Genomic DNA, 18,635 nt, shown 5'->3' with positions numbered 1-18,635 from the left:
CTAATATTCCAAAGACAGAATAACAAAGTTTTTTTTTTTTTTTTTTTTTGCCATAATGCTGTAGATTCAGTGTGAAAATGCTGTAATCCTATAACCTTTTGATAAATAACAACAAATAACATTTATTTTTAGAAACCAAACAAAACACTGCTTTTCATGAATAGTTTTTTGTGATAAAGATGAGGATTACCAGAGTAAAATTGAGACTTTGAAAGTCAACAGACTTTATGTATTCAATATGAATAATTTCTGTGCTAGCAGGAAAGCTTCTGGTAATGTAACTCATATTTAATACCTCAGTAATGATCAAATAACCTCCTCACTATTGCAAGAGAAGTATTTGTGGATATTCAACTGAAATAAATCAATGCGATATCTCGCAATATAGAAAGATCTATCAAGTCTTGTAATATTACACAGTTTTCATATTCAACTGCTGGGCATCATCACGGATGTGTGTGTGTGTGTGTGTGTATGAACTCACGTGGCAGCGGTGTTGATGTATTTGCCCACTCCTGGTCTGAAGGTTTTAGGCTTGTCCTCTGTTTTTGTCTTGTTGACTGAAGCAGAAGTTTGCGCTCTCTCTTCCTCCTGTTTCTGTGCTTCCTTCTCTCGCTCGGCTGCAATCTAAACACACACACATTGTCACATCAACGGCACAACATGAAAACACAACAAATATGATATTGACTATGTACATGCATACAAATGCTGACCTGTGCATCGGCTTCCTCATACGGGTCCACAAATACTGTAGTGCTCAGCAACTTTATCTCAGACTGATAATGTAAAGAGAAACAGAGTCAGAGAAAACACTCTTCACCTATTAGCATGCTGTTACCGTTTCAGAAATGTAAATCTTGAAAAGGAAAAACAAAAAGCACTGAAGCAAAATGTCAAAAATTCTACTGCCCCAAGCTATAATATTCTACAAGACGACGACAAAAATGGTTGAAATTCTGCTGTTTTAAATTGGACTATTTTCTCTTTTGGCATTGTGGGATTTGACAGCAGGTGGAAAAATATAAACAAACAGGAGGTACCGTGAGTCAACAAAGCATGCACAGCCCTGCACTGCTGACACACGCTTGTGCAACCGAATCGTACATTTCTGATGCTACACAAGGGAAATAAGTGGCTTCAGCACCTTGGGTTTGTCTGTCTTCGGATCACTTTCAACATTCTCCATCGCTGTGAGGGTCTCTAAACCACCAACCACTCTAAAAGAGAGCAAGAGAGGAACAGAATCCTATTAAAATCCTGCTGCAAAGAGTAAATTAGGTATTATTCAGGGCCAAGTGGTGATAATATCTCTAATGAGACCGAATCAAACTCTCTCACTGTAGCCAAAAATCTTCAACTTTTCTTAAAGGAACAACACATCCAAAAATGAAAATTCTGCAGTTTATTTATCCTCATCTTGAGCTGTTATGCTACAAGAAGAGCAAAAAAGGACCAAAGCAGTACATACAATTAAAATACATGTAAAATGCTATATTTGAAGTCTTTTGAAATCATACAACAGCTTTTAAAAGGTTTGTTATTGTTAATTAAAACTATTATTACTATTGAAATCATTTTCAGTAAGTAAAATAAAAAACAAATAAATAAAATAAAATATTACATGAAAATCCTAAACTTGCGTGAAAATAAGAGATGTTGCTCTGGCAATGTAACTGAAATAAATAAACTTAAGTTGAAATACTAAAATGAGTCAAACTAAAGCTGAAATAATAATAAAGTAAAGCTAAATATAAAAATATTTAAACAAAATGACAAGCACATAAAATTACAAAAACTGAAAATCTAATTCAAATGAATAAATACTATATATAGTATTTGGCTTTTAAGTCACTGCTAATCTTGCAAATATTCCAACTATGGCTTCAGAAGATTTGGAAAATTGTGCTTCTATAATAATCTTTTAGCAATCATTTTAGTAATTAACTTTTCTTAACAGCAAACAAATCTACAACATGCAAATGATCAGTAAATGATGCCCCATTTGTCTTGTTTGTTGTGTTGGATCTATATGCACGCATGCTGTGTACTTTCTCTCTTTGTACAGCTGTTCCCTATTAAACAGGAGCCTCAGGTTTCTAGGTGCCCCATAGGCTGTGGGTGTGTGTACGTTCTCACTGCACATGCTCAGTAAGTACACACAGACTGAGGGTGCATGCGAGTGTGCACAAGAGTTTGGTTCAGGCTTATGCTGACAAGCCTCTGAATTCCACAGCTAGAGTCCAAGGATTTCAACTCAATGCCAAATGGGCAAGACTTTCCCTCAGAGTGCAAGTGTGTGGGTGTGCTGGAATGTTCTGATTCAACAGAAGACATGCTCTTCCCCAGGAAGGGCTTCACACAGAGAAATGAGAAATTCACCATTTAACCTACACTGGAATCACATTAATGAACACAATCTCTACACAAATACACAAACAAGCATGCATTTTAAGATAAACATATACTACCATTCAAATGTTTGTGGTAAGATTTTTTTATTTTTAAAGAAATTAACACTTTTATTCAGGAAGGACGCATTAAAATGATCAAAAGTGACAGTAAACACATTTATATTAAAAATATTTATATTTCAAATAAATGCTATTCTTTTGAACTTTATAATTATCAAAAAAAAAAAAAAAAAGTTTTCACAAATATACTTAGCAGCACAACTGTTTACAACACTGATGATGATAATAAATTATTATTTCTTGAGCACTAAATTAGCATATTAAAGTTATTTCTAAAGGATCATGTGACACAGAATACTGGAGTAATGGCTGCTGAAAATTCAGCTTTACCATCACAGGAATAAATAACAAATTTATTTAAATTTTGATCAGATAAATGCAACTTTGGTGAGCATAGAAGACTTTCTAAAGCATTAAAAAAATCTTAAAGAAAAAATAATTTTTTTTTGAACGGTAGTGTAGAGATTCATGATTGATATCACTGTCAGTTATTTTCCGTTATTTTGTATAGGAAAATGCATGTCAGACTAAAACACTGAAAAAACGTCACAGCTATAATCGCAATTTCAATAATTTATTCAACTAATTGGGCAAACCAAAAATACTTAAAAACCCTTTGAAATCGATTTATTTTTAAAGGGGTCATATGATGCTTTTTAAAAGATCATTATTTTGTGTATTTGGTGTAACAGAATATGTTGACATGCTTTAATGTTCAAAAAACACATTATTTTTCAAATACTGTACATTATTGTACGTCCTATTTCCACATGGTGATGTAGATATGTGGGGGCGTGTTAGAATGAGCCGTTTTAGGGGGGCGTGGCAGAGTCTTAACTTTGATAAAGAATATCGCTTTTTGTTTGATACTTTAGTCTTTGCAACTTCAGGGATCTTATCTATGCACAATCAGCTTGTAACACTCCAAAGAGAAAGGAAAACTTGAAATCGCATCATATGACCCCTTTAAAAGAGCGGTCAAAAAACTTGATTTTTTTTTTATTTATTCATTTTTTTATTTAGTTCTGCCCTGATTAAGCTGTTTGACTGTGAATGTCCCATTACTGAAGACAAATAAATCCAAAAATAAAATTACCTTCCAAACACACTGTGTTTCCTGTCCAGGTATGTGCATGAGCGAAATGTTATGAAGCTGAAAGTAAACAGAAAAGAAAAGTTTTCGTAAGGGCAATTTCATATTTAAACTATATTTGCATTTCATGAGCCAAACATCACTGCTTACAAAGGCAACAAAAATAGTGTTGAATTTTCAGGCCAATTTAGGCTTTGATTCCTCCAATTTGATATTGCTGGTTACAGAGGGTTAAAGTAGTACAAGAAAGACAAGACCAACCAGAATTCAGTATGCAAATATCAGAATGACATCATAGGTGTTGGTTAGATGTAGAATGCAGAAAATTCTAGCAGTGTCAAAGGTCAATATTTAAAACTGAATCTTAAATTTCTGTTAAAGAGGTTTATAAAAACCCAAAGCACATATCAGGTTAAAGCGATACAAAGTTTGAACTAGTCTGAATTAATTGCAGAAGTTTAATACTTCAGAGGTTCAAAACAATCTCTAAACAGAGCGTTTGATATTAATCCAGTCACTGTAATGAGCAGATGAAACATTTACTCACAACTGGGATTTATTTGTGTTGGGTCCTGAGTTAGCCATGCTCAGAATACCACGACCTGTGTGAGACAGATTGGGCCTGAACTCGTCCTTGAATGGCTTCCCCCAGTAAGACTCTCCTCCTAATACACACAACAACAGAGAGAGGAACGCCAGGAGGGGGGGAAATATGGATATTAAACACGGCAAACAGGATTGCAAAACATATTCTGGTCCCCTTATATAGCTCAAGTCCCTTATTCAATGTCTTTGGGATTTTTTCGCTCATTTTATCGAAACTGAACACTTAAAAAGAAACACACTTCTTGATAAAGCCACACGATTTGAGGATAAATTCATGTTCGTAGCACAAATGATGGTGGGACAATTTACGAACTGAAGTTCACTAGGTTTAGTTGTTTGTGCAAACCTCAAACACTAAGAATAAGCAATATGCTACAAAAAAAAGAAAGAAAAAAACAATTACTAAACTGTGGCAATCCAAAAATCACACAGACAACAAACTATGGGGTCAGTAAGATTTCTTTTTTCTTTTTTTTTTTTTTTAGAAAATTAAAGTGACAGTAAAGACATTTAAAATGTTTCAAAAGATTTCTGAAAGATCATGTGACTCTGAAGACTGGAGTAATGATGCTGAAGAGAAATTCAGCTTTGCATCACAGGAATAAATTGTACTTTAAAATATAACAAAAATAGAAAATACTTATTTTAAAATGTAGTAATATTTTATAATATTACGGTTTTCACTGTATTCTTGTTCAAATAAATGCAGCCTTGGTGAGCATGAGTCTTGTTTCAAAAACATTAAAAAAATCTTACAGACATCTTTTGAACATTAGTATGTAATGCAGTAATCTGGCTATTTAATTCTTCCCACAGATTTTACACTGAAATATTAAAGCAGTTCAACTGAACTTGACCCAGATTGTCTTTTTGAATCACTTCAAATCATTTATAAAATCACTAACCCAGTGCCCCAGGCACAGGCACCATGCGTCGTCTTCTGCCACCATAAAAAAAAACACCTCATGCCAAAGGCCTCCAAATCAGGTACACTAATTAATGCTTCAACACGCTCAATCAAAAGCTCTGCTGGATGCAGCTCTCTCAGCGAGCGATCATGTGTGTGTGTGCGTGCAGAGACTGACATGAGACTCCGCTCAAATGCAAGGTTAGGAACATTTTTCCATGACTCTGTGTTCTGAAACACGTGCACCTACTGAATTCACACAGTCATGTGAGTTTGAAAATCTTTTATACTTCTCAATGAGCAGTGGCACATGATTCTAGCTGTAGCAGAGTAGGAAGGAGTTTAACGTCCAGCAGCTGCTGTCGTTGTGGAGCGATGGCTTTATGGTGCACCAATCTGCCTTTGAAAACTTGCACACCCTCATAAATATTCCCCAGGTGACATTTCTGCATAATTTATGACCTTACTGACATTTCTACCCCATGCCACTGACTTGATTAAAAAGGATGAGAAAAAAAGAGGATGAAAATCAACCGGACAGAATAACAAGGATGCCAAGATTAAAAACAACAATGGCAAGAAAAAGCCATTCATTTAATAATTTTGAGCACTTAAGAGACCACATTACAGAAATATTAAAATCCAGAGTTAGATGGTTAAATCCAAGAATCTGTGATCTGCTGTGGATTAGCACAGAAAATTTAGACAACAATAGTCTATGGGCCAAGTTCATTATAGATGTTGCCTAATAGATTTCCATTAAAGGAATAGTTCAGCCAAAAATGAAAATTTGCTGAAAATCTGCTCACCCTCAGGACATCCAAGATGTAGCTGAGATTGTTTGTTCATCGGAACAGATTTGGAGAAATTTAGCATTACATGCTAATAAAATCATCACAATCCACAAGTAGGAAACAAATCCATCATTAAGCCATTTTAACATCACTTCTGGCTAAAATAGTCCATAACCCTGTTGTCTTCTCAATCCACCAACATATTTGTTTAGAACTGTTTTCGCTTGTAAACAGTGCTTGATCTGCGCATATATATCTCCTGATGCTCCTGATTTAGCTGGAAGAAATGGTTTAAAGTTAAAATGTCCTAATGATGGATTTGTTTATTTCAAACACAGCTTTTCACTTCACAAGATGTTAATTGATGGACTGGAGTGGTGTGGATTATTTGTGGATTATTGTGATGTTTTTATCAGCTGTTTGGACTCTCATTCTGACGGCACCCATTCACTGCAGAGGATCCATTGGTGAACAAGTGATGTAATGGCAAATTTAGAATTATTTGGAGCCAGAGGTGAATAGTAATAATTATAACATATATTTTACTTTTAATATTATGACTTAATTACTTAAAAAAAAAAAAAATGCAATAAACAATAAATCAGGTCCTTTGACCCATACATAAAAAAATAAATTTCATGCAAAGGCAATCTATTCAAGCTTGAAGAACCACACTCATGTTTTGAGTCTGCAGTGACTAATGAAAAATTATTCCAGATGGAAATATACAATTAATTGTGATTAATCTGATTAACCGGCAATTAATGTAAAAACCCAATCATATGATTGCTGTAATTTTAACAAAGCAACAACAACTGGACACTTTGCAAATAAATACATCACAGCCAATGATTACCACAAAACTAGCTAGCCTATTTCAGGTTTGAAATACATGCTTTAAAATTATATACTATTTAATATATTCTTTGTCATAGATTTTTATGATCTTTTCCTTTTTTCCTTTACGTATACAGATCTTTATATCCACACACTCATTCACAAACAGGTATATCTAAAGATGTCTGTGCACGTCAGTGTGAGTTGTGATGTCTTCTGCAGAACTGATTGCAAACCGCTGTGTAAGAAGCCTTCATTTAATTTTGTAGAAGAATCCTAGAGAATCATAATCACTGCACATTCATTCACAGTCTTAACAGTGCACCATTATTACAGAACGCTGCATCTCTTCAAAGCAACATTGTGTGATTTGTCACACTCATGACTTTGCAGCATCCAAAACACATTTTGATAATTTGGTTACTATTATCTATTTTTCAACTAAATGGAGGAAAACAGGACAGCCGAACACATGAAAGCCTTCAAAATAATATAAATAAGCCACGTTATTATGGTTGGTATAACATTTATATACATTTATATACATATCTTTTAATGGTTCATATTAAAGGAATAGTTCACACAAAAAATGTCTGAACATTTTTACTCACCCTCACGGTTTCAATCCTGTATGACTCTTTCTGAACCAAAATTTTTAATATAACACTGCTTGTTCCTCGATGCAATTACAAAGGTTTTGTGCAAGTCATATGAAACATTCGTATGAAGAACAGATTGAAATTTAAGTCGTTATTCATTATAGATGACTGAATCAGTCAGTTAAACTCAAAAATCAAACCAGTCTGATTAACTGGATCCAGTGTTGTTTTAGTATAAATAAAATAACTATTATATATTTTTAATATTTTGAATTAGATTTTATTTTTATCTTTTTTGTTTTCATTTTAATTTGCAAGTTTTAGTAATTTTGTTGGGTGGTTTTGTCATTTTTATTAGTTTTTTAAACAATATCTCTACATAATGTTCTTTTTAGCAGCATCATATGACCCCTTTAAGTTTTAGTTTATTTCGTTTTAGTTATTTTAGTACTTCAACTTAAACTAAACAAAAAAGTTTAAGTTGTTTTTATATTTACTTTCATTTCAGTTAAAGTTCATTTTATTTCAAGTAATTCATTTTTTTTTATGGTTTTAGTTTTCTGAATTAACAGATTCATTGAGAAGATCCAACTGGGGAAAAAATAAAAATAATAATAATTCCCAAATCACTAGGATGAATTTTCAGTGAATAACTTCAAATTCTGTTCATCACACGATTGCTATCATATATGAGTCATATTCACTTTCATTAAATTAAAAAGAGGTGCCAGGATATTCTTCATACATTCTCCTTTTGTGTTCTACAGAAGAAAGTAAGTCATAGAGATATGAAATGACAAAAAGTAAATAATGACAAAATAATGATTTTAGATTTTGTGTGAATTATTCCTCCAAAAAAAGGGCATGTGCCTTTAATTACACTATTGTAATTATAATCAAGAGAATAGATTTCTATAATTGTTGCCATTCTGACAGATAATCACAAGCATATGCAAATGCATCACAGAGGATTGAGGACACTGTAAACTCTTCCCTAACATCCGTGAACAGTCATTTTTACACTGTCCCACTCAAGTGACTAAAAGCACACATTTGATGCAAGGTTTCTCCCTCTTATTTGCATCTATTTTAGGTCAAATGCAAACCTCGTCTCAATGTGTTTGATAATATACGCAAGAGAATGACTGCAAGATCAAGACCTCCAAGTCTAATACTCAACACTTTAAAATTTACTCTCTGTTCATGAAAAATCTGTCGGTCTATTTCCCTCTCTTCCTCTTGCTCTCAATCCTTCTTTTTACGCAAGGGTCTCAGGTGAAGCTGGTGCATTTTTTATGGGATTGAATTTTAGATACATGGAGATAGAGTGCACTAACTCCTTACCCTTTCTGTTTCTCAGTTAGACCTCCACCTTTTAACACTCATGACCACAGGAAAACATCCCTCGCAAATGTGCATCAAAAAAGCCATTCAGATTGATGTTCTGACGAAAGCTCAGGTTATATTGTCTAGACAGCTCAGGAAAGTTGGAGAAAGTAATAAAATGCTCATCTGACCAACTGAATATGAAAAAGAATTTGCAAGAGCAAATTGTTTGATGAAAGACTCCGTAACCCGTAAATTTTAATTAAGCCGTACATGGCTGGTGGGTCACTTAAAAGCATTGTTAGCCTAACTTTTTTTTCTTTCAGTAAATATCAGTCTACGCAACAAGTGATTTGTAGACAAACTAGACATGTTATACTGTTATTATCTCTTCCATCTACACTTGACCCTCTAACTATAGCACTCTCTATGCTATTTCTATTCTATCTACTTGTTTTCTTTTTATTTATTATATAAAACCTTGACCATCTAACACTAGCACTCTCTATTCTATTTCTATTCTGTCTACTTGTTTTCTTTTTAATTATTAAAAAAGCTGGTAACACTTTACAATAAGGTTCATTAGTTAACATTAGTTAACTACTTTAGTTAACACGGACAATACTTCTACAGCATTTATTAATCTTAGTTAATGTTAATTTCAACATTAATGCATTATTAAAATCAAAAGTTGTGCTTGTTAACATTAGTTAATGCACTGTGAATTAACATGACCTAACAATAAACGACTGTATTTTCATTAACTAACATTAAAAAAAGATTAATAAATACTAGACCCTCTAACACTAGCACTCTCTATTCCATTTCTATTCTCTCTACTTGTTTTCTTTTTATTTATTAAAAAATAATAATAACTTGTCTTGACCCTCTAACACTATCTCGCTCTATTCTATCTACCTTTTTATTTTTTGTATTCATTTTATATATATATAAATAAATAATAATAATTGCTATGTGTACTGCATTACACTAACTGGGTCTTGTCACAGCACTTGCATACTGTTGCTCTTTTTTGGTTTGATTGCTTCTATTGTCCTCATTTGTAAGTTGCTTTGGATGAAACCATCTGCTAAATGATTAAATGTAAGTGTACTGGTCACACTGTAAGCAGGAGTTATTTTATATACAATTCTTACCTGATGGGTTTCAGTCTTTATCTCTCATCACATTCAATATTATCACAGTTTGTGCTTGTTAGACAGTAAGGCAAACAAGTAAACTTGACAAGTAAGGCATGTCAAGTTTATTTGTATGGAGCCCTGGACATGACGTGACATGCAGGGGAAAAATGAAAGATATTGTGGCCACAAATTAAAAATTTAATCCCACAAATTATTTACTAATTTACTCATTTTAGTTAAATCATGGCCATTTGTACTAATTCATTTGAAAGACCCGAAACACCCAATGACCCCAGGTTAAATCACTGATGATGTGTCTAGGGCGCACCTGGAAGGTGTGTGTCAAAACTATTCCTTAGTTTTAATTTTACAAGGGAACAAATTAATTAAACATGGCCACAAATTAATAAGTCAAAGGAACAAATTTAAAAAGTGGGAACAAATTATTAATATTTATTTTTCCATTTGTCATGTGCAGGGCTCCGTTGTACAGTGCATTTTATGTGCACCGGTAATTCAGTTTCACTTTCCCTTTCAATATAAATGTCTTGCTCAAGATATAATTAGCTTTTCTACCCATTTACAAAGTGTCAATTACTTTGGAATATTGGGAGAAAACATGAAGATATGAGACACACGATGGGCTCTGTCCTGCTCGTGTCCCAAAGCCCTCTCAAAACACAGAATGGGATATATGATGAAATATTTATCTTTGTGGGGAAACATAAACTCGACTTGGATACCAAAGTTCTATTAGTTTTCATGTTCAGGGGCTTGATATTGTTTCGATTTTAATGCAATTTTAAAGTCTAAATGACATTAAAGGTGTAATTTGTACATTGTGAACTGTATCTGTATACATTGTGCAAATGATCATCACCGTCACAATCCGAGTTGTAACAGTTATACGTGAGTGATCAAAATGATAAATGATTCAGAACAAATGTAAAAATTATTACCTGTACCAGTCCCTGTAGGGTCTCCTCCTTGAATCTGAAAATAACAAATAACATTAATATGGCACATTTTCAGATAAAAAAAATTGACGGTAATTCTACAGCTTTAAATGGCTAGAAATCTATGGGAACCCCGATGTCATGGAAAATGCCAAGCCTGACCAAGAAATGTAAATGTCTAAACTACGGTTACATCAATATAATGAATAAAATGAAATTTTATGAAAAATATATTTACCATGAAATTTCTAATAGAGCGGTGGAATATTGTGCTGTCATAATATCCTTTCTTACACAGTTTAATAAAGTTTTCTCCAGCCTTGGGGACCTGCAAGGAATAAAACACATCAGTTTTAAATGTCAGGAAATGTGATCTATGAAAACTCTTTGTCATTATGATGACACTTGAGTAGCAGCCCCCTAAACTGAAGAAGGTGTGAAGAAATTTTGATTAATTTACAATCAGGAAATCAGGACAATCAACAAAAACACTCTTATGACTCGTATATGAACCTACTGAATCTCTAGGAACTAGGAAAATTGTAAAAAAAAAAAAAGTAATTATTTTTCTAAACAGAAAAAAAAGTCATTAAATAGTAAAAACAAGTCGGTCAGGAACTATAAAATCAAAAGTAAACATGAAACTAGAAAATATTCAAATAAATTAGAAATGTAAAAAAAGAAAGGGAAAAAACTATTTAGGATCATTAGGATTTTTTTTTCATTGTGACAACACATTGACAACTCTTTATAAACATATAAAAAATCTCATTACTAAAATTCAAGTAAAATAAAGATGAATTATTTACAATAATTATTAAATATATAAAAGTATTTATACATAATGGAAGAATTCATTGCACTAAATTCACACACACACACACACACACACACACACACACACAAAACGTCTGGACAAGAGGATTATGATGTTATAGAAAATATGTTTTTTGTTATCTTAAAAATGATGCCACAATGCTAGAAAATTCTTAATTATCCTTTTTTGCTATGATATTGGAGGTGAAATATATGGTATTTCTTCATGAGATTCAACCAAAGGGAAGCCAGTCTTCAATAAGTTTAAGCCCGTCTCCAATTAAAGGACTGCAAAACATTCACATTAATGAAACTGCAGCTTGTAGATTTTAATCACTCATGAATATTACAGGAACTGTGTCCACTATAATTTCAGATGATGACTTAATTATTTTACTCAACATATGTACAAGCCCTTTTTGCAAAGCCCTTGTGTGCTACCAAAAGGACCGTCTATGGGCTATAAAGGTCAATAAACTATTAGGTTTGTTAGTAATACATTTGGCAGCTTTGAATGTATGAGTCTGCTAGGTTATTCAGGAAGTGAAAGGCTTGCTTATGTAAGATGTTGTTTAAAAAAACCAAGGCACTGAAAGTTTAAGCAGTTGCTTCCTCTTTAATTGTAAATGTTTATTTGTTCATTTCTATGGCGATCAGACATCCCTCTCTTCAAATAAAACCTCTGCAAGTCAATAAACTGATTTTGTGTTCAGAAAAGACTTTGTGAAGAAGCAGAAGCAAATTCCACATTAAAGTTTTATAAGTCTCCCTAAGAGGAGGTCAAGCATGTCAAAACTTAAAAAAAAAAAAACATTCCGATTTCAATGTCACACACTTATGCATGAAAAGCACACAGACACAAAAAACACCTACAAAAATAAAGTTGTCAAGTAAGATCTCAATCATCTGCTCCATCTAAACATGACAGTGTTACATAACGGTCCAGAATGACATTCCAATCTAAATGCCATCATGTGCTGTAAACTGTAAATCCTGGACAAGAAGACATTTGTTTAGAGACAAATCAAAATGAAAATAATGAATCATATTTTGCTTATATAAATGAAGACTATTTTAGGAGGATTAAAGAATTTAGGTGAGTTTTTGCATTCACCTTATTTTTAAAATAATTATCAAGCACATTTCCCCCAAAATTCTCATAATGCTAAAACTCTATTCTCATTATAGTAATTCAACATAAATAAATTATTTTTATTTATTAAAAATTATAAATATTATTACTACATTGAATAAATAAATACATCAATAAAAAACATTATTTAAATTGTAAAGTGCATATACTGTACAGGCTAAATATTGTATTGTCTGTTTCATTTTAAAGTCATTGTGCTTACTGTATTTCTAACTATATTGCAGTAAAATGTTTGCTTAATTGTTATGAAAAGCAAAATACCCTAAAATAAGCTTAATTTTATTTTGGCAAAATATAATTCTATTTTGTTCTAGAGTGAGATATGAACATGATCTTGACATTTTCCTTGTCCTTTCATAAGATTTATCCTTACAGTAAAAAAAGGCTATAACTACTTTGTAAACACTGCATTACAAATAGAATCATCACAAATGCAAGCAAACCACAGGAGGGAGGGGGTGAGTGGAGGAGAGGAAGAAAGAAGGCAGAGGGTAATTTTCTTATCAATGTGACCTCTCCTCTTTATCCTGATTTGACAAGCACACAGCCAATGAAAAGACGCAAAAATAGCATCTAGATACTAGGACTATGAAGAGCATGAAATACTGTTTCTGTGTCCATTAGGCAGTGCTTACATGGGTTCCCAAGTCACACTGAAACAAACACACACGCTAATAGTGGATGCATTTAATAGCTGCACACTTGGAATAGGACAAAGTACTTCTGTTTTGACAATATGTTCCCTAAACTTTAGATAAAATGTAAATATAAAATTCAAGGAATTTTTTTAACAAATTAAGTCTTTTATCCTGTGGCCTTGTAAAGACTGTCTGCTGCTTTTGTGCCTTCAATTAAAGACTGAGCCAAAGTGTTCATAAAAGTGATAAAATAGTGCTAAAATGCAATAAATGTGATTTAAGCGCATGGAATATTATATATGTAATTGAAAAGTCAATAAAGACAAAGCTCACAAATTTCCCTCAACTGTGTTAAAGTAAAACACTAAATGATAGATATAAAGTGATTGATGTGCAGGTTTGACCCAGGAGTGAGAGCCTGGCACGCGCTCTCACATAAATAAGAACAGGGACCCTGCATCTGCTCAGCTGAGGAGAGAGAACTATGGGTAAGTTTTACCGCCAGCGCAAGGCCAGAACGAACAATTTTTCAGAGGAAGTGTTTTATGGCAGAGATGATTTTACAAGCTCAGTGGGATACAGAGCACATCAAGAAATGAGAAGAGAGAAAACGCATTAGAAAAGGACACAAAGAGAAAGTATCTGAGATTAACAGCAAAAACAAACAGGCAACTATAACAGACCAGAGTAAGAAAAACAAGACAACGGAAAAACGAGAAATAAAGAGAAAATGGAGTGAGTCAATCAATGTAGGTCAGCAGTTGCAGTGTGTCAGTGACACTGAGAACTCTGAATGGATGAATTATATATTATGTACAGACAAGACGGCCTTTAGACCACTACTCACACACACACACAGAGAGAGAGAGAGAGAGAGAGAGAGAGAGAGCAAAGTGCATTAAACATACACACCTCTACCACACCCCTGCTCAATCCAGAAACATCTGGGCAGGTCTGTGTTTTTATAAGCTAGTCTGAATTGGAGTTTAATTGTATATACAGTATCTCACAGAAGTGAGTACACCCCTCACATTTTTGTAAATATTTTATTATATCTTTTCATGTGACAACACTGAAGAAATTACACTTTGCTACAATGTAAAGTAGTGAGTCTAATACTCACAATAAAAATAATAAGGTCATATAGATCATAACACAGTCTCGGAGGTAAGAAGTGGATTATCCTTCACCTGAAATGTTTGTCTTTTCATCCTGAAATGCGAGGCAAATGTTGGATCACAATAATTAGGAACCACATTTTCCACAAATCCCTTCATTTGACTGGGATGCTCTCTTTTATTCTGGAAGACAAGGGCAGTGACTGTAACATTGAGTGGATTTTGCAGTATTAAACACGTATTTATACCGATTTCATCAGGCTCCGAAAATTCTTCAAAAAGAACACAAAGAATGGCCTTCTCAGCCGCCATAGTTGCAACTCTTGCGTCATCAGGGCTGCGTTCAGCCCCGACAAAAACGGTGCAAAACGTTTTTTAAACGGAAACAGTGGTGCGTTGAACACTGTTCTGATGCCCAAGAGGGTTAAGGCAGTGCTGGAAAATAATGGTGGGCGCACAAAATATTGACACTTTGGGCCCAATTTGGACATTTTCACTTAGGGGTGTACTCACTTTTGTGGCCAGCGGTTTAGACATTAATGGCTGTGTGTTGAGTTATTTTGAGGGGACAGCAAATTTACACTGTTATACAAGCTGTACACTCACTATTTTACATTGTAGCAAAGTGTAATTTCTTCAGTGTTGTCACATGAAAAGATATAATAAAATATTTACAAAAATGTGAGGGGTGTACTCACTTTTGTGAGATACTGTATGCTATACGTGAATTTGCTGCATTGACCAACAAAAAGCTGCTTTGTTTGAAAGTGACCTCTGTGTGAGCTGTGCTCTGTGCATTACTACAACATTGACAATAAACAATGGACATTTTTTGCAGAAATTCTGCTAATTTGACCATACCTTTAAGCCACAATTAAAAATGTATTTATAAAATGTAACTATACAAAATATCAAACAACTATCATTTATCTGAAACACACACAGCACAAGCACACTTTTCAAACAAACCATTTTACAAAGTTTGTTAGATTTTAAAATATGAAATAAACTACCATTCGAAAAGTAAGAGGTCAGTAAGATTTTTTAAAGTTTATAATGTTAATAGTTTTTAATGTTAGTCTCTTCTGCTTCGCAAGGTTGCATTTATTTTATCAAAATATCTTTTCTACTTAGTATCTTAAATATCTGTTTTCTACTTAAATGTGTTTTAAAATGTCATTTATTCCTGTGATGGCAAATCTGAATTTTTTAGCAGTCAATACTCAAGTCTTCAGAAATCATTCTAATATACCGACTTGCTGCTCAAGAACCATTTCTTATTAATAAACGTTGTGTTTCTTAATAACATTTTTTGTAACATTATAAATGTCTTTACTGTCACTTTTGATCAATAATGTGTCCTTGGTGAATAAGAGTATTAATGTCTTTAAAACAATCTTACTGATCCCAAACTTTTGAACGGTAATATAAATATATGAAAATATCTACCGGTTGTCAAACTCTGTGAAACATGTTTACTGTTGATATATTACACTGTAGTTAATCTGCTTGAACATCTGTGTGAACTTGATTGGAACTGATTTCATACATCCAAAAACATGACCTTAAGACCAGCTGGTTAAAAATAATTGAAAAATTGGCACATAAATATGAAGTTAGTTTTGAGAAAAGCTCTAGCAACAATTGTTTGCAGATGCCACTTGCTTTGATGTTTTGTATCTAATGCAATGAAAGCGTGACTTAAGTGTCCAAAAATGGACCACTGTATATAAGTCTATAAGTATCAATTATTTTCTCATTCATTTACTCTCTAATTAGTCAGATCTGGTCTTGATCTGGTCTTGATCTGACACTGTGACAGCAAACAAGGTGTCAAACAGAGCCAGAAATATCACATTTAGATACTGAGCACACATGATGACAAGAACCTTGATAGTCTGCCATGAGTTCCTGTTAAAAAAAAAAAAAAAAAAAAAAAAAAAAAAAAAAACACTTTAAAAGTTTAAATCCACCAACACATATACTTAACTACGGTTTGTGTTAGTGTTTGACAGTTTCATATTGCGTTACCTTATCACAGTGCAACTCCACATTCACGTCTCCTTTGTTTGTGTGCAGGCGGACATAGCCTTTCTTCTTAATATACTGGTAGCGAACGGTATCATCGGAAATAGCATCTGAAATCACAAGACAAATATTTTCATTCTTTACATACATGAAGGACTCTGCAGCGGATAGCATTGACAACATTTTTATTTTTTTGAAAATGAAGTTTTTATTGGTTTTCTTTATACATAAAACATACCAGTACAAATTTTTTTTTTTGTAAATTTCAAAAAATAAATAAATACACTGTATACAAAACAAAACAAACAAAAGTAATTATCATAAATAATAATAATAATTATAGAAATGACACTTAAATGCACAACAGGGTAATCAAGTCACACTTCAAAGGATGACATACTAGATCCATGCCTGAAGTAACAATCTGAATAAAATTCTCCCACAAGTCAACATCCATGTGATTTCCATTCACTTTAGCTAACATTTTTTCATATGATACATTCTCTATCATAGATTCAATCCACATTTTAAGTGAAGGACATTGAATATCTTTCCAAAATCTAAGTATCAGTCGTACTGCCGTGATTACACCGACAGTAACAAGGGAAAACTCGTTATTTTTAATCTGAGGAATCTCCGATTTATCTCCTAAAAGACAAATCCTTGATGAAAATGGAAGGTTAAATCCCAAACATCTTCCAAGATATTTCAACACAATTTCCCAAAAAGGTTGAATCTTTGAACATTGCCAGAGAGCATGAATGTATGTGCCAGTTTCTTGTTTACATTTCCAGCATTTATTATCAATCAGACAACCCATTCTAAAAAGTCGCACTGGTGTATAATAATACCTATGTAATACCTTATACTGGATAAATTTACCTCTTGCTTCCTTTATGTACCTTCCACTGTAGGACAAAATTCTGTTCCAAGTGTCCTTATCTATGTCACTATTAATGTCTCTTTGCCAAATCAATCTCAAGTTTTCACAGTTCTTATCACCAATCCTTAAACTGAGTTGATAAAATTTAGATGATTTTTGAAGGGGTCTTGGTAGTTCGCAAAATTTTTCTAAAACATTCTTTTCTTGTCCCATAGAAACCTTTGCCAAAAAATTCTTAATCATAGCATTATATCGCTTATATATCTGGTGAGGCATAGTAACAGGGACCATCCCAGATATGTAATTAAACTGTGGTGCTATCGTCATCTTTATTATATTAATCTTTCCCCACAAAGTTAACATAATTTTCTTCCAACTATCTAATTTTGTTTGTATTTTCTGCAACAAAGGTACCATATTCAAATTCAATATATTCTCTAAATTAGGGCTTAGGTGGATACCTAAATATCTAATCCCTTTATTTATCCATTTAAACTTAAATGCACTGACTGAGGAAGAAAAACACACTGCTGATACTGGCATAGCCTCTGACTTATGCCAGTTGATTTTATATCCTGAAAATTTAGAATAGGATTCAATCATATTAAGGAGTACTGGTAAGGAGCCTGCAGGGTCTTTAACTACTAGCAATATGTCATTGGCATATAACAGTAACTTATGTTCTCTTTCTGCATTGACAACATTTTTGTATCATTACAGCCTTATACTGTAAGAAAGAGAAAGAACAGGTATGCAAGACCAATTTGACAGCTGCCAGATGGTTTCCCGAGGTATACTGAAGCCAGATTCACTCTAAATGAGAATAAAATACTAACACTTGCCAGGAGTTTTATTAGTTTTATTTACCTCGTATGTGTAAACATACCTGGCAATAAAGCTCATTCTGATTCTGAGTTTCAGGTATTGCAATGATGCAATGTTATGAAATGCATGCAACTTCTTCCCAGCATAAACAAAAAAGGGAAATGGTGTTATTTGTTGTGTGCATCAACAGTCATGGTGACATTTACATTTGCACATTTAGTAGATGTTTGAACTAGGGATGCACCGATACCACTTTTTCCAGTACTCGCCCGATACCGATACTTTTATTTTTGGTACTTGCCGATACCGAGTACCGATACCAATATTTTTATTGCATTTGTACATTTTTTAAATATTGGGTACAGAAACCAAAAGGGTATGTATAATGTTAGTTGGTTAACTTCATTTATCAAATAGATACAGTCAAACCAAAATCTATT

General features: G+C 33.2%; 1 protein-coding gene across 1 annotated transcript in view; it reads right to left on the bottom strand.

The window, feature by feature from the left end:
* Positions 1 to 18,635, bottom strand: part of ppil2 (peptidylprolyl isomerase (cyclophilin)-like 2) — a 43,521-nt gene that overhangs the window by 2,082 nt on the left and 22,804 nt on the right. The window contains exons 12-19 of the mRNA XM_016572769.1: positions 16,491 to 16,597; positions 10,973 to 11,062; positions 10,738 to 10,771; positions 4,115 to 4,232; positions 3,571 to 3,627; positions 1,148 to 1,220; positions 717 to 779; positions 485 to 627 (exon numbers count right to left, since the gene is read on the bottom strand). Coding sequence (XP_016428255.1) covers positions 485 to 627; positions 717 to 779; positions 1,148 to 1,220; positions 3,571 to 3,627; positions 4,115 to 4,232; positions 10,738 to 10,771; positions 10,973 to 11,062; positions 16,491 to 16,597 — 685 coding nt within the window. The remainder of the gene's footprint in view (positions 1 to 484; positions 628 to 716; positions 780 to 1,147; positions 1,221 to 3,570; positions 3,628 to 4,114; positions 4,233 to 10,737; positions 10,772 to 10,972; positions 11,063 to 16,490; positions 16,598 to 18,635) is intronic.

The sequence above is a fragment of the Sinocyclocheilus rhinocerous genome, unplaced genomic scaffold (genome assembly GCF_001515625.1).
Source record: "Sinocyclocheilus rhinocerous isolate Xijiao unplaced genomic scaffold, SAMN03320098_v1.1 scaffold352, whole genome shotgun sequence".
Taxonomy (NCBI): domain Eukaryota; kingdom Metazoa; phylum Chordata; class Actinopteri; order Cypriniformes; family Cyprinidae; genus Sinocyclocheilus; species Sinocyclocheilus rhinocerous.
This window is presented reverse-complemented; position numbering and strand designations above follow the sequence as displayed.